Genomic DNA, 25,444 nt, shown 5'->3' with positions numbered 1-25,444 from the left:
ACCCTTCTCCTGGTCTGACCACTGGCCAAAGGCCGGTCTGCCCTCGAACAGTGCGCCCCAACCCGAGTTGGACGCGTCTGACGAGATGACTTTACGATAAGAGATGGTTCCCATCATTACTCCCTGCTGGTACCAGTCGGCCACTAACCAGGGCTGCAGAGCTGCTATGCAGGCCTGAGTCACTCTGATTTTCTGGCCGCCAGACACCCGGCGGGACACGCGAGCATTCAACCAGCGTTGGAGCGGGCGCATGCGCAGTAGGCCCAGCTGGAGCACCGCTGCACCTGATGCCATACAGCCCAACATCCTTTGAAATGTTTTCAAAGGGAGAAGCTGCCCTTCTGGAAAGATGCGGCTAGGTGGTGAACACGGCGCGCGCTGTGTCGATAAACGAGCCGTCATGGTCACCGAGTCCAGTGCTATTCCTAAAAAGGAAATTGACTGGCTGGGCAGTAATGAGCTCTTGGTCCAGTTGACCGTGAGACCCAAGCTTTCCAGATGACTGAGAAGCATTGTTCTGTGAGATAGCAGTTCTGTCTCTGACTGTGCCAATATCAGCCAATCGTCCAGATAGTTCATTATTCGCAGCCCCTGACTTCTCAGGGGGGCGAGCGCCGCGTCCATGCACTTTGTAAATGTACGGGGTGCCAGGGACAGGCCGAACGGCAGGACGGTGTAATGATATAGCTGACCGTCGAAGGCGAATCTCAAAAATTGCCTGTGACGGGGTACTATCTGAATCTGAAAATAGGCATCCTTCAGATCTAGAGAAATAAACCAGTCCTTCGGGCGAACGTGCGCGAGGATTTTCCTGGTCGTAAGCATTTTGAACGGTCTTTTCGCAAGCACTTAGTTCAAATGTCTCAGATCTAGGATAGGTCTGAAGGCTCCGTCCTTCTTGGGTACGAGAAAATATCGGCTGTAAAAGCCTGACTCGCTCAGAGAAGGCGGTACCTTTTCTATAGCCCCTTTGCACAGCAGCTTTGCTGTTTCTGCGTGAAGTAGGTGTGCTACTTCCGCATTCACTATCGTCGCGGTCCGGGCTTGAAAGCGCGGGGAACGGCGAATGAATTGAAGTGTATAGCCCTGCTTTATTGTGCTCAACACCCATTCTGAAATCCCTGGGATAGTTTCCCACGCAGCTATGTGAGCCTCTAGGGGGCGAATGGCCTCCGGGTTCAGACCGCCGCCATTTGCGGGCTTGTGAAACTGAACCGGAGCCGAAAGCGCGGTGCGCGCGCTCTCGGTTCTGGGCAATGGCTGCTCGCTGGAAAGCCGAAACCGGCTGATTTATGTGAGATGTCCCAATCATAAGGGATGGGGAACAGTCTTTTGTCATTTTTTGACGCACGAGCAGCGCTCCGGGCGGAAAAGCTTCCTGTAAGCGTGAGCGCGTGTGCGCGGGCACGAGACTTACAAGTGTATTTGATGCCCCGATCATAATGGATGGGGAGCGTTTTATCAATGCCCTGCGTTTTGTGATAACACTTAAACGCGCGGGCGGAGCCCGGGGGGAGGTTAGTGTTAGCAAGCGTGAACGCACTCTGGCGGGCACGAGACTTACATCCATAACCTGCTTTCTTTTGTGAAACTGACCCGGAGCCGAAAGCGCGGCGCGGGCGCTCTCGGTTCTGGGCAATGGCTGCTCGCTGAAAGCCGAGACCGGCTGATTTATGTGAGATGTCCCAATCATAAGGGATGGGGAACATTCTTCTTTTCTTTTTTTTTTTTTCACTTTTTGACGCGCAAGCAGCTCTCCGGGCTGAAAAGCTTCCTGTAAGTGTGTGCGCGGGCACGAGACTTACAAGTGTATTTGACGCCCCGATCATAATGGATGGGGAGCGTTTTATTAATGCCCTGCGTTTTGTGATAACACTTAAAACGCGCGGGCGGAGCCCGGGGGGAGGTTTGTGTTAGCAAGCGTGAACGCACTCTGGCGGGCACGAGACTTACATCCATAACCTGCTTTCTTTTGTGAAACTGACCCGGAGCCGAAAGCGCGGCGCGCGCACTCTCGATTCTGGGCAATGGCTGCTCGCTGAAAGCCGAGACCGGCTGATTTATGTGAGATGTCCCAATCATAAGGGATGGGGAACATTCTTTTTTCACTCTTTGACGCGCGAGCAGCACTCCGGGCGGAAAAGCTTCCTGTAAGCGTGAGCGCGGGCACTAGACTTAAAAGTGTATTTGACGCCCCGATCATAATGGATGGGGAGCGTTTTATTAATGCCTTGCGTTTTGTGATAACACTTAAACACGCGGGCGGAGCCCGGGGGGAGGTTTGTGTTAGCAAGCGTGAACGCACTCTGGCGGGCACGAGACTTACATTCATAACCTGCTTTCTTGATCGTGTAACAGAGCGGGCAGATAGTGGGCACAGACCTGTGGACACATTTCTTACATTCAACACTCGAGCGGCTTTTCTGCGCTTCATGAGAGTGTGCTCTGCGAGGTTCGGAGTGCTTTATTTGTAGTGGTGAACACTGGGGCGTGGGCACTTTCATTACACTTACAACACCGACGGCATGAGCCGGACCAGACATTAAATACTCTTTTTGAGATTTTTCTGGGTCGCCGTGAAAACGGCGTTTGTGTGCAGGCGAGAGGGTCAACAAACCGGCTCGTTGGCTGCTAATTGAACCACTGCAGTAGCCTGTTTGAAGGGGACTGACAGGGAATAAACTTAAACACGCACGTCTTTTCGAAGGCGATGTGTCTGTTAGTAAGCGTGAGCGCTCGTGAGCGGGCACGTAACTTACATTCTTAATCTGACATTATACTCACTTGAGATTTCTCTGGGTCGTCGCGAGAACGGCGGATGTGTGTAGGCGAGCGGGTTGCATTACCGGCTCGTTGGCTGCCAAATACACCACTGCAGTAGCCTTATCTAAGGGGACTGACAGGGCGAGACATTTCGACGGCGGCGCGCAAGCCCGTCCGGGTCATGCAGAGAGCTCTGCATGACGCGCGAACGGGGACGCGAGGGCGGGGTAGCTCTCTTGTTACGTAAAGAGAGCTAGCCGCGTACTCGGTGGTCGAGCAGAACTGTCTGGAACAGTGTTTGTACGAGGGCGCGCGCACGAGTAGTGGGCACGGGACCTACATGTAACACAGATGATGCCCGTCCGGGTCATGCAGAGAGCTCGAGAGGGCTCTGCATGACACGCGAACGGGGACACGAGGGCGGGGTAGCTCTCTTGTAACGTAAAGAGAGCTAGCCGCGTGCTCGTACGTGTCCCTCGGCCTCATTCTCAGATGCGACGGCAGTGAGGCTCGTGAGCGGCAGCTGCGCGTCGGTGAGGAGAGACGGGGGGTGTTGAAGGCTTCGAGTCGAGCCCGCAAGGTCGACAGCGGAAGCGCTTCACGTCGAGCCCGCAAGGTCGACAGCGGAAGCACTTCACAGCCGGAAGTGCGAGGCGTCTTAAAAAAGACACTCGCTGCTCTTTTAGAATAGTTTTAGAATAGGTTTTAGCAAGGTAAAGGATACGTCGCCGGATAGCGTAGCTCGCACGGATGGCTGAAGGTGGCGAAGACGGCCGGCTTCCTCAGCGCTCTCCTAAGCTGGCTGTCCGCTGTTCGACGGCGGCGGTGGCTTCTCTCAGATCCAGCGATGCGAAGAGCTCGCTGAAGAGACAAAAATCAGGGAAGTCAGCCTACAGCCCCTAGTGTTATACGCTAAGCCACGCCCATTCTGGCGGGCTGTGACGCTATGAAGGCGCGGGCGCCCTTCATTGGGCGTGACGTCACGCCGGGCTCACTGGTAGGCTGCAGCAGTTGCCCGCAGGGCAGCCAATGAGCACGCGAGATGGCCTGCTCTAGGTCTGCCAGCTGCTGCACTGCGTTGACAAGGTATACAAAATTAAGGATAATTTTTAGGCTTCAGTATCTCGAGAAGATGAATCTTTCCCGTAGCGTAAGCTAAACTTACGCAATACGAGAGAACCTCTCGTAAGAGAACTAAGCATTTAAATATCATCTTTCTAAGACATTATTTGCAGAAATAGTGATGAATAATATTTATATACATGTTAAGTATCTGCTATACTGTTATAAAGAGCTCATTGCTTTACATTACAAGCATCAGCATTTTATATAAATATCAGAATCTGCCGCAAACAGCATATTTTTGCTCAGTTTGAATAAAATTAGGCTGTTTTTTCCCCCTATATATTCTCACTATATCAAACTTAATAAGCCATAAAAGCCTAATGGATCAAATATGATAATCAACATACAACTCAAATGCATTTTTTTTAAACATCCAGTAAACTGTTCCAATTCAATAAAGGTAGATTTTTCAGACTATTAATAGCAGGGTTAATAGCATATTGCGGAAGCACTTTGACAGGACAGAACGAGGCTTTAACTGTCAGTGGTCTGATGAACTCTGATGCAATTAATCTTTAATCATATGATTGCACACAAAAAAAAAAGATTTATGAATGTAAAAAAAAAGTCTAAGGATGACACCACATCCGCTTGGCCAAGTCAGACTCTCAAAAAATATGAATGCCCAAATTGATGATTTATGTATTTGATTTGCATATAAAATTACAGTTTTAGCATGAGCTAACTAATAAACTTATGTTATGCATATTTGTCAGTAATATATAAATGAAACCGGTCAGATTTCTGTAATAATACTAGTAAACTGAATGTGTTTGACACAATAGCCAGATATATATATACATTCAATGTTTCATTCGCATACATTTTAACTAATCGAATATTACTTGTTCCACAGCTAGCCATATTTCATGTTCATACTTTTTAAGAAAAATAAATGTAATTGTTTTCACAATTAACAGAACTAATCTAAATTAAACTAAATTAAACAAAGAGATGCAAATAATTAAAGTCTCCCTGTAGTCAATAATTTTATCCCTAAAAACTCTCTTTGATTACCAAAATTACATATTTAAACATTTTTTCCTTGCAAACAAAATGTCTTCATGCCTTAAAATATCTTGAATGTAACTCGACACCCGTGCCTCATTTAGTATGCGCGGTCTATGAATATGCAAATGAGCCCCGCCTATATGTGATGAGAACCGTGTTTTTGAGACTGTCTTTGGTTCACTGCAGTTTTAAGAAGAAAATACTCAGCAATGCTGTCGACTTAAAGCATATTAAAAACACCACATAGAAATATAAACAACATTAAAAGCTGGATTTTCAACACAGGGGGACTTTAAATAATACGTTTCTGAGCACAGACATCTGACTGGTTTCATTTATGAATGACTGACAAATATGCATCACATTCAGTTTATCTTAAAATCCAGATGAACGGAAAGATTTTGGGTTGTAAATACATTCATTTTGAATTTAGGCCTAAATAATTATTGAGTGCAAGTTCAAATAAAATTTAGTGCCATGCACCAAAGTTTGAGTTTGTTGCATTGAAAGGTTTCTTTAAAATGTTTTCTTTTGTGCTTCACAGAAGATTTCCATTACACGAGAGTAGATGCAGCGTTGGGTAAGTTACTCAAAAAAGTAATCTACAAATTGGGTGAGCTGACTTTAACTTTGTAGCCTATTAGAGAGCTGACTTATGTTTGACTGAACTGTTTGCTTTATTTCTAATTGTACAGCTTCTTATACCTTTTAGGTGTCACGGATCACAGAGGAATCAGACAAGATGGTAAGTTATCAGTGTTTATTTTGCAGAAGGATTGCGGTCGGAGATAACAGGTGAGAAGAAGTAACATAGAAAGTTCAATGAAGCTTAGCTGTGGTTTTAAGTCTCTCTCTTTCTTTCCCTCTCTTGCAGGTGGCGTGGCGATGGCTGGTACGGATGGGTTGATCCAAGATGAGTGAAGCGACGGTAAGTAGAAGGTAAGTGATCGGGAAGTCTGTGAGCCATGGAATGACGAGACCAGACAAGTGACTGCAGTGAAGGTGAGTGTTTTATAGTCCATATGGTTGATGGGACACAGGTGACGGTGATTAGTACTCAGGGGATAATGAACGGGGAAAAGTCTGGTTGGGTGAAAGGGAACGAGTGGGCGGAGATGGTGATCTGGATGATGTAACCCTGACAGTACCCCCCCCTCCCGAGGCGGCTCTTGACGCCTGAGACAGGCGCTGCCGGCGGCGAGGTCGACCACGACCCCTGGGAGCCGGAGGATCCGGATGATCACTGTGGAACTGGGTGAGTAGCGTTGGATCCAAGATTTCATCTCGCAGGACCCAGGAACGTTCCTCTGGTCCGTAGTCCTCCCAGTCCACCAGGTACTCCAGCCGAGGACCTCGCCGCCGAGAATCCATGATAGAGCGGACTCGATAAATGGGCTCCTCTTCAACGGGAACGGGAGGAGGTACGTCAGTGGGAAGGTTATCTGAGGGAACAGGGGTGACAGGGTCAGTGAAGGGTTTAAGTAAGGAAACATGGAATGAAGGAGCAATCCTGAAATGAGGGGGAAGATTGAGCCTGTAGGTCACTTCGTTCAACTGCCTCTGGATGGTGAATGGTCCGATGAATCGAGGACTCAGCTTACGGCAAGGTAGACGGAGACGGATGTCTCGAGTCGACAACCACACCTTTTGACCTGGCTGATACTGAGGGGTGTCGAGTCGGTGACGGTCCGCTTGTTCTTTGTGTCTCCGTACTGCCTGCTGTAGATGCACATGAGCTGAGTCCCATACCCCCTCGCTCTGATGGAACCAGAAGTCGACAGCTGGAACCTCCGAGGGCTCACCCGACCAAGGAAAGAGTGGAGGCTGGTAACCAAGGATACACTGGAAGGGGGTGAGCCCGGTGGTGTTCTGCCGCAGAGAGTTTTGGGCATACTCAGCCCATGGGAGGTAACGGTTCCTGCTGTCCTGGTACTGATGGCAGTACGTCCGCAGGTAACGTCCAATCTCCTGAATCTTCCGCTCAGTCTGGCCGTTAGTCTGCGGATGGTAGCCTGAGGAAAGGCTGATGGTGACCCCGAGGAGTTTGAAGAAGGCTTGCCATACTCTTGAGATGAACTGAGGTCCCCGATCCGAGACGATATCCTCTGGGAGGCCGAAGTTCCTAAAGACGTTTTGGAATAGAGCTTCAGCTGCTTGTAACGCAGTGGGAAGACCAGGTAAGGGAATCAGCTTACAACCTTTAGAGAACCTGTCCACAACAACGAATACGCAGGTAAAGCCTTCTGAATTGGGTAGATCAGTCATGAAATCGACACCAATGTGTGACCATGGTCGCCTGGGAAGAGGTAACGGCACGAGCTTGCCTTCTGGGACTCTCCTCGGGGTGTTGGTGATGGCACAGACTGAACAACCGCGGATGAACCTGGAGACATCTCTGGAGATGGACGGCCACCAGTACCGTTGACTGAGGAGCGAGAGGGTACGCTTGCTACCCGGATGTCCAGAGCCCGGAAGGGAGTGAGCGGAGTCCAGAAGGGGAGTACGTAGATGTGGAGGTACGAAAATACGCCCTTCTGGACCTCCCGGCGGAACGGGTTGACGTGTCAGTTCCTGGGCGATCTGTTGGTCAACCTCCCAGACGATTGGACTGAGGATTACGGCTGGAGGGAGGATAGGTTCGGGATGAAGATCTTCAACAGAGGTGTGATGGAGTCGTGAAAGTGCATCAGCCTTGCAATTCTTACTCCCGGGACGATATGACACCACAAAGTTGAAGCGTGTGAAGAATAGAGCCCAGCGGGCTTGTCTAGGGTTCAGTCTTTTAGCCTCCCTTAAGTACTCCAAGTTGCGATGATCGGTGATTACTGTGAATTGATGGTTAGCTCCCTCCAGCCAGTGCCTCCACTCCTCAAGGGCCAGTTTGATGGCCAGCAGCTCTCGGTTACCGACGTCATAGTTCCGCTCCGCCGGGGCTAATTTCTTGGAGAAGAAGGCGCATGGAAGGAGTTTGGGTGGCTCACCCTGCCGCTGAGAGAGAACTGCTCCTACTCCAGTAGATGAGGCATCTACCTCTTCCACAAACGGAAGGTCCGGGTTTGGATGAATGAGGATGGGAGCAGTGATGAAAGTTTCCTTTAAACGCTGGAAGGCCTGTACTGCGGAGGGAGATAGGGACAGAGACTTGGGCCGTCCCTTGAGGGAAGAAGTGAGGGGAGCACTGATATGACTGTAGTTCCGGATGAATCGTCTATAGAAGTTCGCGAACCCCAGGAATCGTTGCAGTTCCTTTATGGAGGAGGGTTGTGGCCAGTTCTGGATAGTTTCCACCTTCCTCTTGTCCATTTGGATGCCCTGTTGGTTGATGACATAACCCAGGAAGTGAACGGTAGAGGTGTGAAATTCGCACTTCTCCAGCTTCAGATATAACCTGTGTGCTCTCAGCTTCTCGAGGACCTGGATGACATGTTGATGGTGCTCAGACATAGAAGAAGAGTATATGAGTATATCATCAATGTAGACGATTACAAAACGGTTGAGGAACTCTCGAAGGACTTCATTCATATGACCTTGGAAGACGGCAGGAGCGTTGGACAGTCCGAAAGGCATGACCTGATACTCGTAGTGGCCCGAGGGGGTCACAAAGGCAGTTTTCCACTCATCTCCATGCCGGATTCGGATCAGATTATACGCACTTCTAAGGTCCAGTTTGGAGAAAATGCGTGCACCACGCAGCTGTTCCAGGGCGGCAGGTACCAGAGGAAGGGGATAGCTGAATTTGACAGTCTGAAAGTTAAGATGACGGTAATCGATACAGGGCCGCAAGCCTCCATCCTTTTTGGCCACAAAGAAGAAGCTCGAAGCGGCAGGGGAGGTAGATGGTCGAATAAACTGCTGATGTAAAGCTTCCTTCACATACTCCTCCATGGCCTTCTGTTCCGGGATGGACAGAGGATATATACGACCTTTGCGAAGGGTGGCTCCGGGTAGCAAGTCGATGGCGCAGTCCCATGGCCGGTGTGGAGGTAGTTTGGTTGCCAGTTCCTTACTGAATACGTCCTGGAACGCCTGGTACTCCACTGGGATTTCGCCTTGAACTTGGACTTCAGGGCTTTCCACCGAAGTAGAACAGACAGGAACTCTAGTTTCCCCCGCGGGTGACTTGGAACGGGACGAAGAATGAACCTTCTGGATGGAACTGAGGCAGGATCTATGGCAATCTTCACCCCAACGGAGTACCTCTCCAGTTCCCCAGTGGAGTACCGGCTGATGTTGTACTAACCAGGGACGTCCCAGGATGATATCCACGGTGGACTCCTCCAGCACCATAAGAGAATTTTCCTCAGAGTGTAAACAGCCGATACGAAGAGTTAGAGTGGGTGTATAATGGCGAATTCGACCACGACCTAATGGCTTGCCTTGTATGGTTTGGACGGGAAGATCTCGGCACAGACGGCGTCGCCGAATATTCAACTTTTGGAGAAACTGGGTGGATATGAAGTTCCCCGCAGACCCGGAGTCAATGAGGGCTTGCGCTGGGAGACAAACACAGGAGGTTAATACATGTACTCTGGTACGTGTGAGAGGCTCAATCTTCGGGGAGAGTTGAATGGCACTTACCGCCTGTCGCGGAGGTCGTACAGGGCAAGAACTGAGGAGATGCTTGTCGGAAGCACAGTATAGACAGAGGGAATGTTGAAATCTGCGCTGGCGTTCAGCTGTAGAAAGGTGGGTGGAGTCTACTTCCATTGGAACTGGTGCTGGAGGAGTGACTGAAGGCGCCGGAGGCGGAGAACTTACAGTGGGTACAAACCTATCACAAGCGGTGAGACGCTGGGCTGTACGGATTGTCTGCTGGATCAGATTCTCTAACCCCATGCTGTCCTCTTACACCACCAACAGCTGGCGGACGTTGGAATTCAAACCATGACGAAAGGCGGTGATCAGGGCGGTTTCATTCCAGCCGCTAGCTGCGGCTAGTGTGCGGAACTGAAGCGTATACGAACTCACTGAAGAATTTCCTTGACGGAGGTTATAGAGTTGGTCGTGAATGGACAGTTCTGATATTGTTTGCCCAAAAACCTCTTTAAAGTGCTGTTTAAAACTTGAGAAGGATTTGACCACCGGGGCATCTGAATCCCACAATGACTGTGCCCATCGAAGTGCTTGACCAGATAACAGTGAGATAATGAAAGCCACCCGGGCGGTATCACTACGGAACTGATGCTCATTCATGGAGATATACAAGGATACCTGGAGAAGAAACCCACTGCAGTTCTCCGCCTCACCAGAGTAGGGCGCTGGCCGGGCCATGGGACTCGCAGAGGCAGTGAACGAAGCAGCGGGAGGTTGCGGAAGTGGAGGTGGTGGAAAGAGTGCCGCGGCGACCGGAGGATTAGCCGCTGAGGAATCCTCTTCTAAATCCGACTGATTCTGCATAATTACTCCTTTCTGTGGTCTGGTCTTCTGTCACGGATCACAGAGGAATCAGACAAGATGGTAAGTTATCAGTGTTTATTTTGCAGAAGGATTGCGGTCGGAGATAACAGGTGAGAAGAAGTAACATAGAAAGTTCAATGAAGCTTAGCTGTGGTTTTAAGTCTCTCTCTTTCTTTCCCTCTCTTGCAGGTGGCGTGGCGATGGCTGGTACGGATGGGTTGATCCAAGATGAGTGAAGCGACGGTAAGTAGAAGGTAAGTGATCGGGAAGTCTGTGAGCCATGGAATGACGAGACCAGACAAGTGACTGCAGTGAAGGTGAGTGTTTTATAGTCCATATGGTTGATGGGACACAGGTGACGGTGATTAGTACTCAGGGGATAATGAACGGGGAAAAGTCTGGTTGGGTGAAAGGGAACGAGTGGGCGGAGATGGTGATCTGGATGATGTAACCCTGACATTAGGCTACTTATACTTTTATACTGGATATTATTGAGCATTAAAACTGACATTTAATAAAAAGAGACAGGGTTGTGTAATTTTATTTTATATATTTTAAAATATATAGAATATTTTTTATATTTATTTTACTATACATTCTCTTCACTGTATGTACATGTATAATAAATAAAATGACAAGTCTGTCTCTGTTAAATGTCAGTTTTAATGATCAATAATGTTTCATATTTTTAAAATGAAAACAAAAAGAAGCAGGGTTGTGTTTTATATATCGTGTTGTTATAAATATATGCAGTGAAGATAATCAATGTATGCGCACATTTGTGTGGCCATTAGCCTAATATGTTTACGATTTTTTTAAATGAAAAGAGGCAGAGTTGTGTTTTATAACATATTTTGTTTTATTGCTGACGAAAAGAGGCAGAGTTGTACTTTATACCATATTTCCTTTAATTGTTGCCTGAAATAAAGCTACATAAAGCGATAACCGGAGTAGCCAGAGCGTGCTGAGTGACGCGATCAAGAACGCCGCGGTTCCGTTTGCAGAATAACCGGACTCGCGTCCTCTCGTCCTCGGGAGTTCGTTCTCCTGAGTCGAACTTGGCAAGTCTGAACTACCAAGGACGCAAGTCCGAAGTTTGCGTAGGCTACTATTGAGAAACGGCCAGACTGTGCTCCAAACCGTGTAGCGCTGCGTGTGTGTGTGTGTGTGTGTGTGCCTCATGAAGCGCGTTCTCCGGTAATTCATTAAAGCGCATGCTGACACAGCCGGCCAAACGTGATTAGAAAGGCATTTTACTAGATATTTTTTTATTAACAATGCATTTGTAACGCAAGTAACTTAATTTTATTGACATCAGTAACTGTAATCAAATTACATAAATTTAAAATGTAATGAGTTACATTACTGCGTTACTTTGTAACGCGTTATACCCAACTCTGAGTAGATGTTAAAACTTCATGCTGATTTGTACTCGGCTTTCGCCAAGATAAGCACCAACTAAGACGTAGCTTTACAGTAACCTATGCTTCTCCATCCATTTACGCTTCTTTCCATCTGGTGATGTGAATCTCCTTCTGTCTAGTGTTAACACGTGTCAGCACACACAACGGCTGCAACCACAGAAGAATAACAGCAAACAAGTTCAATTCAAAATAACTCACAATTTCAGCTATAACCCTTTTAATTCAGCTCAAAATATCTTACATTGGGTGTCTTTGCGACCTCTTGTGGAAAAAATAATATAACATGATATTTCATTAATATTTCTAGATGGCCTTATATCTCTATGGAGCAAATGAGCTGTTCTTCTGGGTCCTAAAGTCAGCTCTCTTCAGTATGCATTCAGATTCAGATACACGTATACAAATAATATACACACATACAAATAATTTATTGGTAAAGTTTTAGCATTTTTAGTTTGAATTTTGAGCATTTTTAGGTTTTTCTATGTGTACTGAAGCATTCCTCGCATTCCATTCATTCCTAAGGGGGTCAAATTGACCATAAAACTCCTCAAATCAATAATTTTTTTCTTTTTTCTTTTTGTTGTTGTTGATGTATTCGTGGTTCAAGTGCGACAAAAGTCCTGGGGTCTTGGACCTCTCTGATGAACACTCTTTTTTTTCTTTTTTTTTAATCAAAAATATTTTTCCCTTCTAGAGAAGGATGAAGGTTAAAACAAAATCACAAAATGAACTCATAATGGGAAAGCCTGAAATGTTCTCTATATATATATATTTTCCTGTCCTTCAGCAGTGTTTTCTCTATAGTCTGGGCTTTCTGTTGTTGAATCTCTCGTCTGGCAGAACAGCACAGCTGGAAACTGAAAAACGACTGTAATCTCAGTTGTGTATTGCAGTCAATCCTGCGATTAAATCTTCCCTGTCGAGATAATTAGCATCACCATTTTTCCATTGTGGCGTACATTTTGCTACTTATTTTAAAACCACTCCATGTTTATCACTGCATGGCTGTTGTGGATGAATGCGTCTATTCTGTGTGTCTCTGACGCTGTATATACTGACAGAAAAACACAATAAATGCTGCTATCAGCCACATGCTGGGAGGCTTAATCAAGCGTCAGGAAAAACCATAATGTGCTGATTTCCCAATCACAGCAATCCAGTGCTTCATTAGCCCTTATTGTGCTCTTTAAACCTCTTTCTCAAAGTGATGTCTGAATGCACATCATCTCATCAAACTGATAATGCTACTAAATTAATAATCTTACAGTAAACCTGCATTACATTACATATCAACAGCATGACTTTACACTGACGCCTAGTGGTTGTTCTGTAATACTGCTGTATTTTTGTAGCTTGTCATTTACATGCTGTATATACAGCGCTTTATGCAATACAGAATGTTTCTAAGCAGCTTCGCTGTAAGAAAGTGCAAATAAACCGAATTTAGTTGTTTTCTGAATTATTTTGTAAAATTATTTTTTGCGGAAGAACATTGTGTTTGCATCTGGTTTTACTTATTTGTATTTTTTGTACAGGAATAACTTTTCTTGAATGTTTCTCATCTGTTGATCACACAATCTTTCTGTATGTCGCTCTGACCTCTTAAAAAAAGGAAAAAAGGTTTATTTGCATCGATGGTTCCATAAACAACCTTTAACATCCAGCCTTTTAAATGCACCAAATGTTTTTTATAGTGGATAAGTTATAATGTGAGTTATAAAGTCACATTTGTGTGATATAAAGTCACAATTGCATATTATAAAGTCACAATTGTTTGTTATAAAGTTATATTTGTGTGATATAAAGTCACAATTGCGTGTTATAAAGTCACAATTGTATATTTTAAAGTCACAATTGCGTGTTATAAAGTCACAATTGCGTTATAAAGTCACAATTGCATTTTATAAAGTCATAATTGCGTATTATAAAGTTACGTTTGTGTGATATAAAGTCACAATTGCGTATTATAATAAGGTCACAATTGCGTATTATAAAGATACATTTCTGTGATATAAAGTCACATTTGCTTGTTATAGTCACAATTGCGTGTTATAGTCACAATTGCGTTATAAAGTCACAATTGCATTTTATAAAGTCATAATTGCATATTATAAAGTCACATTTGTGTGTTATAAAGTCACATTTGCGTGTTATAGTCACAATTGCATTTTATAAAATCATAATTGCATATTATAAAGTTACATTTGTGTAATATAAAGTCACAATTGCGTGTTATAAAGTCACAATTTCGTGTTATAAAGTCACAATTGCGTATTATAAAGTTACATTTGTGTGATATAAAGTCACAATTGCGTGTTATAAAGTCACAATTGCATTTTATAAAATCATAATTGCATATTATAAAGTTACATTTGTGTAATATAAAGTCACAATTGCGTGTTATAAAGTCACAATTGCGTGTTATAAAGTTACATTTGTGTGATATAAAGTTACATTTGTGTGATATAAAGTCACAATTGTGTGTTATAAGGTCACAATTGCGTATTATAAAGTTACATTTGTGTGATATAAAGTCACAATTGCGTGTTATAAGGTCACAATTGCGTATTATAAAGTTACATTTGTGTGATATAAAGTCACAATTGCGTGTTATAAAGTCACAATTGCGTGTTATAAAGTTACATTTGTTTGTTATAAAGTCACAATTGCGTGTTATAAAGTCACAATTGCGTATTATAAAGTTACATATGTGTGATATAAAGTCACAATTGTGTGTTATAAAGTCACAATTGCCTATTATAAAGTTACATTTGTGTGATATAAAGTCACAATTGCGTATTATAAAGTTACATTTGTGATATAAAGTCACAATTGCGTGTTATAAAGTCACAATTGTGTGTTATAAAGTCACAATTGCGTATTATAAAGTTACATTTGTGTGATATAAAGTCACAATTGTGTGTTATAAAGTCACAATTGCGTATTATAAAGTTACATTTGTGATATAAAGTCACAATTGTGTGATATAAAGTCACAATTGCGTGTTATAAAGTCACAATTGCGTATTATAAAGTCACAATTGCGTGTTATAAAGTCACAATTGCGTATTATAAAGTCACAATTGCGTATTATAAAGTCACAATTGCGTGTTATAAAGTCACAATTGCGTATTATAAAGTTACATTTGTTTGTTATAAAGTCACAATTGCGTGTTATAAAGTCACAATTGCGTATTATAAAGTTACATTTGTGTGATATAAAGTCACAATTGTGTGTTATAAAGTCACAATTGCGTATTATAAAGTTACATTTGTGATATAAAGTCACAATTGCGTGTTATAAAGTCACAATTGCGTATTATAAAGTTACATTTGTGTGATATAAAGTCACAATTGTGTGTTATAAAGTCACAATTGCGTATTATAAAGTTACATTTGTGATATAAAGTCACAATTGCGTGTTATAAAGTCACAATTGCGTATTATAAAGTTACATTTGTGTGATATAAAGTCACAATTGTGTGTTATAAAGTCACAATTGCGTATTATAAAGTTACATTTGTGTGATATAAAGTCCCAATTGCGTGGTATAAAGTCACAATTGCGTATTATAAAGTTACATTTTTGTGTTATAAAGTCACAATTGCGTGTTATAAAGTCACAATTGCGTATTATAAAGTTACATTTGTGTGAAAGTCACAATTGCGTGTTATAAAGTCACAATTGCGTGTTATAAAGTCACAATTGCGTATTATAAAGTTACATTTGTGTGATATAAAGTCACAATTGCGTGTTATAAAGTTACATTTGTGTGATATAAAGTCACAATTGTGTTATAAAGTCACAATTGCGTATTATAAAGTTACATTTGTGTGATATAAAGTCACAATTGTGTGTTATAAAGTCATTATTGCGTATTATAAAGTTACATTTGTGTGATATAAAGTCACAATTGTGTGTTATAAAGTCACAATTGCGTATTATAAAGTTACATTTGTGATATAAAGTCACAATTGCGTGTTATAAAGTCACAATTGCGTATTATAAAGTTACATTTGTGTGATATAAAGTCACAATTGTGTGTTATAAAGTCACAATTGCGTATTATAAAGTTACATTTGTGTGATATAAAGTCCCAATTGCGTGGTATAAAGTCACAATTGCGTATTATAAAGTTACATTTTTGTGTTATAAAGTCACAATTGCGTGTTATAAAGTCACAATTGCGTATTATAAAGTTACATTTGTGTGAAAGTCACAATTGCGTGTTATAAAGTCACAATTGCGTGTTATAAAGTCACAATTGCGTATTATAAAGTTACATTTGTGTGATATAAAGTCACAATTGCGTGTTATAAAGTTACATTTGTGTGATATAAAGTCACAATTGTGTTATAAAGTCACAATTGCGTATTATAAAGTTACATTTGTGTGATATAAAGTCACAATTGTGTGTTATAAAGTCATTATTGCGTATTATAAAGTTACATTTGTGTGTTATAAAGTCACAATTGCGTATTATAAAGTTACATTTGTGTGATATAAAGTCACAATTGTGTTATAAAGTCACAATTGCGTATTATAAAGTTACATTTGTGTGATATAAAGTCACAATTGTGTGTTATAAAGTCACAATTGCGTGTTATAAAGTCACAATTGCGTGTTATAAAGTCACAATTGCGTATTATAAAGTTACATTTGTGTGATATAAAGTCACAATTGCGTATTATAAAGTTACATTTGTGTGATATAAAGTCACAATTGCGTATTATATTAAAGTTACATTTGTGTGATATAAAGTCACAATTGCGTATTATAAAGTTACATTTTTGTGTTATAAAGTCACAATTGCGTGTTATAAAGTCACAATTGCGTTTTATAAAGTCACAATTGCGTATTATAAAGTTACATTTGTGTGATATAAAGTCACAATTGCGTATTATAAAGTTACATTTGTGTGATATAAAGTCACAATTGTGTTATAAAGTCACAATTGCGTATTATAAAGTTACATTTGTGTGATATAAAGTCACAATTGTGTGTTATAAAGTTACATTTGTGTGATATAAAGTCACAATTGTGTTATAAAGTCACAATTGCGTATTATAAAGTTACATTTGTGAGATATAGTCACAATTGCGTATTATAAAGTTACATTTGTGTGATATAAAGTCACAATTGCGTATTATAAAGTTACATTTGTGTGATATAAAGTCACAATTGTGTTATAAAGTCACAATTGCGTATTATAAAGTTACATTTGTGTGATATAAAGTCACAATTGTGTGTTATAAAGTTACATTTGTGTGATATAAAGTCACAATTGTGTTATAAAGTCACAATTGCGTATTATAAAGTTACATTTGTGAGATATAAAGTCACAATTGTGTGTTATAAAGTTACATTTGTGTGATATAAAGTCACAATTGCGTATTATAAAGTTACATTTGTGTGATATAAAGTCACAATTGCGTATTATAAAGTCACATTTGTGTGTTATAAAGTCACAATTGCGTATTATAAAGTTACATTTGTGTGATATAAAGTCACAATTGTGTTATAAAGTCACAATTGCGTATTATAAAGTTACATTTGTGTGATATAAAGTCACAATTGTGTGTTATAAAGTCACAATTGCGTGTTATAAAGTCACAATTGCGTATTATAAAGTTACATTTGTGTGATATAAAGTCACAATTGCTTTGAAATCGCTGGTGTTTCTGGCGTCACAAACTACCTTGTAACCAATCAGATCAACGTGTGATCGTCAACGAGTGGATCTCTGAGTGAGTGAGTGAGTGGAGGCGGGGCTCATATGCATATTCATAGAACCACGCATTCTAATTGAGGCGAGGGTGTCGAGTTACATTCAAGATATTTTAAGACATGAAGAAAAAACGTTTAAACGTAATTTTCATGAGTTTTAAGCAATGAAATGATTGACTAGTGGAACTTTAAGAACTGACCCTTATATGGAGTCGCTGTGAAAACCCTCTTTGTCAAACCTTTATTTTTAAGAGTGTGAATAAGAGCGTCTGCTCACTGTAAATATGGATTTACTTGTAGTCAGTGCGTATATATACGTTTGAGCTGCAGGTTTGAGAAAGGCATGCATGGAAAGAAGATACAGAGAGTGTGAGGAACCCAGTGGCCCTCAGAAAAGGCCCACAGACCAAGTGGCAACATCTCCAAACTTGTCAGCACAAGCGGGTCGACAGCGCAGTCCTGCCCTCTATACCCGTCACAAGATCCACAAGGACGAGGCTGTTTTTCTTCTCGCACCACATCAACCTGTCAGAGAGAACCGGACCGGCGCAAACACCAGGTGTCCGAACCTCATATCACATCATCCTAACAGTTCTCCACAGTTCTAATGGCTCTTTCTGTGTTTCCTCGAGTGTTGGGTCTCTGTGTCCTGCTGGTGTCGTGGGCTCACTGCGGCCCGGTGCCCCGTCTGGAAGAGCCGGACGGTGTTGTGGATGATGTGGACATGCAGGAGGTTCTGGGTCAGTTCCTCCACATGTTGAACTTGACGGATCCGGGGCCCGGATTGAAGCCACGCTCCAGCCGCACCAAACCTCCTGAATACATGCTGGAACTTTACAACCGATTCGCCAACGACCGAAGCGCCACGCCGTCCGCCAACATCGTGAGGAGCTTCAGGAATGAAGGTACAAGGTGCACTTTTCCTTCTGCTAATCCTGGTTTGGTTCATAAACAGACGTTCCTTACAAAAAGCAAAGGAATCAACCTTGTTTGTTTGTTTTTAACTATTTATGTAGCTTGTCAAGTCACATTTATTTATATAGTGCTTTATATAATACAGAAGAAGCTTCACATTAATAAACAATAAAGTTACAAAATTAATCAATAAACACAGAAGCTTCACATTAATAAACAATAAAATATCAGAATTCATCAATAAATACAGAAGCTTCACATTAATAAACAATAAAATAACAAAATTCATCAATAAATACAGAAGCTTCACATTAATAAACAATAAAATAACAAAATTCATCAATAAATACAGAAGCTTCACATTAATAAACAATAAAATAACAAAATCATCAAAGATTACAGAAGAAGCTTCACATTAATAAACAATAAAATAACAAAATCATCAAAGATTACAGAAGAAGCTTCACATTAATAAACAATAAAGTTACAAAATTAATCAATAAATACAGAAGCTTCACATTAATAAACAATAAAATATCAAAATTCATCAATAAATACAGAAGCTTCACATTAATAAACAATAAATATCAAAATTCATCAATAAACACAGAAGCTTCACATTAATAAACAATAAAATAACAAAATTCATCAATAAATACAGAAGCTTCACATTAATAAACAATAAAATAACAAAATTCATCAATAAATAAAGAAGCTTCACATTCATAAACAATAAAATATCAAAATTCATCAATAAATACAGAAGCTTCACATTAATAAACAAAAAATAACAAATTCATCAATAAATACAGAAGCTTCACATTTATAAACAATAAAATAACAAAATCATCAAAGATTACAGAAGAAGCTTCACATTAATAAACAATAAAGTTACACAATTAATCAATAAATAAAGAAGCTTCACATTCATAAACAATAAAATATCAAAATTCATCAATAAATACAGAAGCTTCACATTAATAAACAATAAAATAACAAAATCGATCAATTATGAAACAAAATGAGCAGCTGTTCAGAAGACAACAGCTTCATTATTCAGATCTATTCAGTTTAATAGCTGACAATGTTGTTCAACTGTTCATCAATTGTGATTTATTAATTATTGAGTATTTCGGTGTATTGTGTATTTTTTCTAATCCTTTTTCAATGCATGTACTTATGCAATATTTAAAGACTTTTCTTTAAAAAAATTTGAACAAAGTTACTTTTGCAATTTATTATTTGAAATGATAATTAGCATTTTAAATTATTATTAGTAGTAGAATTATTTAACCATTATTTAATTTAAAAATGATGTGATCATTATTTTAATATTGTTTTATATTATTAGTCTTATAATGTTTAATAAATATGATTATTCATATTTGTAAATAAAAAATAAAAATAATGATTATTATAATATTTATATCATTAGTATTATAATATTTTAATACATATATAAATTATTATTATTATTTAAAATAAAAATATATTAATAATTATTTTCATAGGATTTATATATAATATTTTTATTGTCATTATTTATTTTTTTACAATTAAAACCAATGATTATTTTAATAATAATAATAATAATAATAATAATTATTATTATTATTATTATTTAACCATTCTAGTTTTTCTCCTGGTGTTTGTATAATTATAATAATGTATATTGTTAGTATTGTAATATTTTAATAATGATATGAATTATTATTATTATTATTTAAAACTAAAACTATTCTTTAAATTAAAATCTTAAATGTTTCTTGTTTTTCTCCTGATGTTTGTACTATAATTATAATGTATATTTTTAGTATCAAAATATTTTAATAACGGTAATTGTATATTATTTCATTATTATTATATTATTATTATAAGTAGTATTACAATTAAAACCAATGGTTATTATTATTATTTAACCATTCATTACATTAAAAATCTAAATTATCTTGTTTTATCTCCTGGTGTCTGTGTTCCTTATCCAGATTGACATCAGAAAAATGGTGTTGTTGTTCTTTTTTTTTTAAAGTTTAATTTCTCAATAAAACGTGTGTTTTTCACAGACCACACCTTGAGCAAGAGCCTGCGAACACACCGTCTCCTGTTCAACCTGTCAGTGCCGCAACACGAGCGCGTGGTCAGCGCAGAGCTGCGTCTGCACACACTCCTCGCCAGAGACTCGACCCAGCGCTTCGGATCCGGATGGAAGGTGAGCGTATTTGACGCGCATCGGGGCGGGCGCTACGGGAGAGGCGAGGGAGACCCGCTGGCGGTGAAGCACGTGCACCGCATGGAGAGCGGATGGGAAGTCTTTGATATGACGAACGCTGTTCAACATTGGCGAAAGCTCAATATCGTGAGCCCCAGGCTGGAGGTTCACACTGAAAATCTGAACGCGTTTAGGAATACGAAGGTAGACCTGGACATTGACAAGAATCCCGATGGACAACACGAGCCGGTGCTAATCGTCTTCTCTGATGACCAAAGCGAAAACTTTGGCATGATGGAAGAGGACAACGAAGTGAGGACAGATGAAGAGCAGGTGCGCTTAAACAACGGCGTCTCGAGAGTCCGGCGCAGCGCTGAAGCGGAAGACTGCAAAATAGCCGAGATGTATGTGGATTTTAAGGACATCCAATGGGACTCGTTCATCTTGGCGCCGTCTGGATATCAGGCGTTCACTTGTCGTGGCGTGTGCAACTATCCTCTCGCTCGCGAAGTGACGCCCACCAAACACGCCATCATCCAAACGCTGCTCAATCTGAAGAGTCCTCAGAGAGCCTCGAAAGCGTGCTGTGTGCCGACCGAGCTAAAGCCCATATCCCTCCTGTATGAGAACGAGAACGGCGTTGTGGTTTTAAATAATAAATACGAAGGAATGGTGGTCAAGGAGTGCGGATGCAGATAATCCGAGAAAGACTGTTTAGTGTATAAAACGTCCGTGAACTGAACGTCCAGAATATAACCGCATTTTATTTAGGCCTCATGTATATTTACTTGTTTTAAATTATTACGTTTTCTATTGCACATCCTACTTGTAATATACAACACACTGCTAAGCATTTGTCACTTATAATGAGAGCTAAATGGTACCACTTTACAGTAAGATTCATTAGTTAACATTGGTTAATGTATTTACCAACATGAACTAACCATGAGCAATACAGTTATTACAGTATTTATTAATCTTTGTTTAATGTTAGTTCATAAAAATATAGCTGTTCATTGTTCATGTTAGTTCACAGTGCATTAACTAATGTTAACTAATACAACCTTTGATTTAATGACGTATTAGTAAATGTTGAAATTAATATTAACTAAGATTAATAAATGCTGAAGAAGTATTGTTCATTCTTAGTTCATATTGACTAAGGTAATTAACTAATGTTATTTAAAGGGATAGTTCACCCAAAAATGTAAATGCTGTCAGTAATTACTCTCCCTCATGTTGTTCAGCCCCGTAAGACTTTCGTTCGTCTTCGCAACACGAATTATGATATTTGTGATTAAATCTGAGAGCTGGATCACTCCTCCATAGGCTTCTAAGGGATTGAAACTTGCAGGCCCCGAAAAGTCATTACAGACATCGTTAAAATAGTCCAAGTGACTACAGTGGCTCAATCTTAAGTTTATCAAGCGACGAGAATGTGCGCAAAAACAAACAAAAATAACGACTTCTATTTCAACTATTCATTTCCTTCTCTGTGGGCCTCAAGTCAGTTAGCGTAGTGTGATAGCGTAGTGTGATAGCGTAGTGTGATAGCGTAGTGTGATTGCGTAGTTTGATAGCGTAATGTAATAGCGTAGTGTGATAGCGTAGTGTGATAGCGTAGTGTGATAGCGTAGTGTGATAGCGTAGTGTGATAGCGTAGTGTGATAGCGTAGTGTGATAGCGTAGTGTGATTGCGTAGTTTGATAGCGTAGTGTGATAGCGTAGTGTGATAGCGTAGTGTGATAGCGTAGTGTGATAGCGTAGTGTGATAGCGTAGTGTGATAGCGTAGTGTGATAGCGTAGTGTGATAGCGTAGTGTGATAGCGTAGTGTGATAGCGTAGTGTGATTGCGTAGTTTGATAGCGTAGTGTGATAGCGTAGTGTGATAGCGTAGTGTGATAGCGTAGTGCGATTGCGTAGTTTGATAGCGTGATAGCGTTGTGTGATAGCGTAGTGTGATAGCGTAGTGTGATAGCGTAGTGTGATAGCGTAGTTTGATAGCGTAGTTTGATAGCGTAGTGTGATAGCGTAGTGTGATAGCGTAGTGTGATTGCGTAGTGTGATAGCGTAGTGTGATAGCGTAGTGTGATAGCGTAGTGTGATAGCGTAGTGTGATAGCGTAGTGTGATAGCGTAGTGTGATAGCGTAGTGTGATAGCGTAGTGTGATAGCGTAGTGTGATAGCGTAGTGTGATAGCGTAGTGTGATAGCGTAGTGTGATTGCGTAGTTTGATAGCGTAGTGTGATAGCGTAGTGTGATTGCGTAGTTTGATAGCGTAGTGTGATAGCGTAGTGTGATAGCCTAGTGTGATAGCGTGATAGCGTAGTGTGATAGCGTAGTGTGATAGCGTAGTGTGATAGCCTAGTGTGATTGCGTAGTGCTATGTCACACGTAGGCTAGCTATTGGCCGTCGCTGGTCATGTGTGTGATGCGTGTGGCGTACAACACAGAAGCGCTGCGCTGTTACACTAGTGAACTCACTCGACTTCCACAGAGAAGGAAATTAATAGTTGAAATAAAGTCGTTATTTATTTATTTTTTGCACACAAAAAGTATTCTCGTGGCTTGATAAATTTAAGATTGAGCCACTGTAGTCACTTGGACTATTTTAACGATGTCTTTAATAACTTTTCGGGGAACAAGTGTCAATTCCTTAGAAGCCTATGGAGGAGTGATCCAGCTCTCAGATTTAATCAAAAATATCTTAATTTGTGTCCTGAAGATGAACGAAGGTCTTACGGGGTTGAACAACATGAGGGAGAGTAAATACTGACAGAATACTCCTTTTTGGGTGAACTATCCCTTTAATGAACCTTATTGTAAAGTGTTACTAACTAAACCTGCTGCTTGATCTGAGCGTTTTCATCTGCGACTCTTCAAGCAAACAACTTGTTTTTCTTCATGCACTGTCAGTTTTGAGATTTTGGACTGTTTAGCTTTTCATAACGTGTTCTTTCAGAGTAGTTGAAGAAAGCATCCAAAATACACTTCCAACTCTTTATTTCATTGCACTTAATTTATTTGCGTCTGTAGGTTTCAATTCCAATGCAAACTCTAATATGTCAACAAAAATAAATAATTTTGACCAAATTGAACAAAATGTGTTCAACGTTCTGGAAATGTATGCAAATGAAAGCATATTTAATTAATAATAACAATAACTAATAATAACCCTTACAAAACTAAACAATTTTGACAAAATTGAACAAAATTTGTTCAATGTTCTGGAAATGTATGCAAATGAAAGCATATTTAATTAATAATAACAATAACTAAAAATAACTAACAAAACAAAACAATTTTGACAAAATTGAACAAAATGTTCAACCTGGCTTTATCAAATGTTCTAGAAAAGTATGCAAATAAAAGCATATTTAATTAGATAATGCATAATTTGCATATTTAAACATAACATTTCAGAAAACTTAAAAAATAAAGGTTCCAAAAGTGTTTTTGTTTTCACTTGATGCCATTTGGGAACAAAATTGGTCCTTCAAAGCACCTTTCAGTGATCAGTTCTTTAAAACAACCTTTTTTTTTTAGTTTAAAGAACTTTTTTCCAATGAAAAAATTCCATTGGATGTTAAGGGATGAACTTCTAAAACATTCCATTGGATGAACCATCGATGCCGAGAAAGCTTTATTTTAAAGAGTGAGCCTCTGTTATATCTGCTTAACTTCAGCTGAACACAATCAAATAACATCGATTGTAACCCAAACGTTGTTCCTCAGAGCGTGTGTGTTGTCCCGCCCCTGACGCCGCATGCCATGCGAGCCACAAACACGTTCTCTTCCACAGCTGAGATAAGCAGGTGTCAGAACCCGAGAAGTGTGCGACCCCTCACTCAGGATGAGACCTCGTCACAAGTGGTGTGTCGCTGGAGGCGCGAGCCGTCAGATTCCTGAGCGCCAACAGCAACCGTTTCCAACGATACCTTCACTTCCACTTCCATCTAATGCTGTGATGAGCTACAGTCCAGGGACACTCTCAGAAGAAAAGTTCTAGATGGAACATTTAAAGGAGTAGTTCACCCAAAAAAATTTAATTAGCCCATGATTTACTCACCCTGAGACGAACACAATCAGTTATATTAAAAAATGTTCTTGCTCTTCCAAGCTTTATAATGGCAGTGAATGGCCGTTTCTGTTTTGAAGTCCATATACTGCATCTATCCATCATAAAAGTGCATCTATCCATCATAAAAGTGCATCTGTCCATCATAAAAGTGCATATATCCATCATAAAAGTGCATCTATCCATCATAAAAGTGCATCTATCCATCATAAAAGTGCATCTGTCCATCATAAAAGTGCATCTATCCATCATAAAAGTGCATCTATCCATCATAAAAGTGCATCTGTCCATCATAAAAGTGCATCTATCCATCATAAAAGTGCATCTATCCATCATAAAAGTGCATCTATCCATCATAAAAGTGCATCTGTCCATCATAAAAGTGCATCTGTCCATCATAAAAGTGCATATATCCATCATAAAAGTGCATATATCCATCATAAAAGTGCATCTATCCATCATAAAAGTGCATCTATCCATCATAAAAGTGCATCTATCCATCATAAAAGTGCATCTGTCCATCATAAAAGTGCATCTGTCCATCATAAAAGTGCATCTATCCATCATAAAAGTGCATATATCCATCATAAAAGTGCATATATCCATCATAAAAGTGCATCTATCCATCATAAAAGTGCATCTGTCCATCATAAAAGTGCATCTATCCATAAAAGTGCATCTGTCCATCATAAAAGTGCATCTGTCCATCATAAAAGTGCATCTATCCATCATAAAAGTGCATCTGTCCATCATAAAAGTGTATCTGTCCATCATAAAAGAGCATCTGTCCATC

The 25,444-nt window shown here is 40.4% G+C and overlaps 1 protein-coding gene across 1 annotated transcript; it reads left to right on the top strand.

Moving 5' to 3' along the window:
- Positions 1–17,783: 17,783 nt before the first annotated feature.
- Positions 17,784–21,589, top strand: bmp10l (bone morphogenetic protein 10, like). Its single transcript, XM_077243775.1, has 2 exons — positions 17,784–18,354; positions 20,428–21,589. Exons 1-2 carry the CDS (start codon positions 18,057–18,059, stop codon positions 21,270–21,272), a joined length of 1,143 nt encoding a protein of 380 aa, XP_077099890.1. The 5' UTR covers positions 17,784–18,056; the 3' UTR covers positions 21,273–21,589.
- The last annotated feature ends 3,855 nt before the right edge of the window (positions 21,590–25,444 follow it).

This window comes from Siphateles boraxobius, unplaced genomic scaffold (assembly GCF_051911475.1).
Source record: "Siphateles boraxobius isolate OS27281-9 unplaced genomic scaffold, OSU_SipBor_1 25, whole genome shotgun sequence".
NCBI classification, from domain to species: domain Eukaryota; kingdom Metazoa; phylum Chordata; class Actinopteri; order Cypriniformes; family Leuciscidae; genus Siphateles; species Siphateles boraxobius.
Note: the sequence above shows the minus strand (reverse complement) of the source record. Positions and strands in the feature narration are given on the sequence as shown.

Coding starts and splice junctions, on each gene's coding strand:
- bmp10l (XM_077243775.1), top strand. CDS start 18,057: ATGGCTCTTTCTGTGTTTCCTCGAGTGTTGGGTCTCTGTGTCCTGCTG. Junction 18,355..20,427: donor GAGGAGCTTCAGGAATGAAG/GTACAAGGTGCA, acceptor TGTTTTTCACAG/ACCACACCTTGAGCAAGAGC.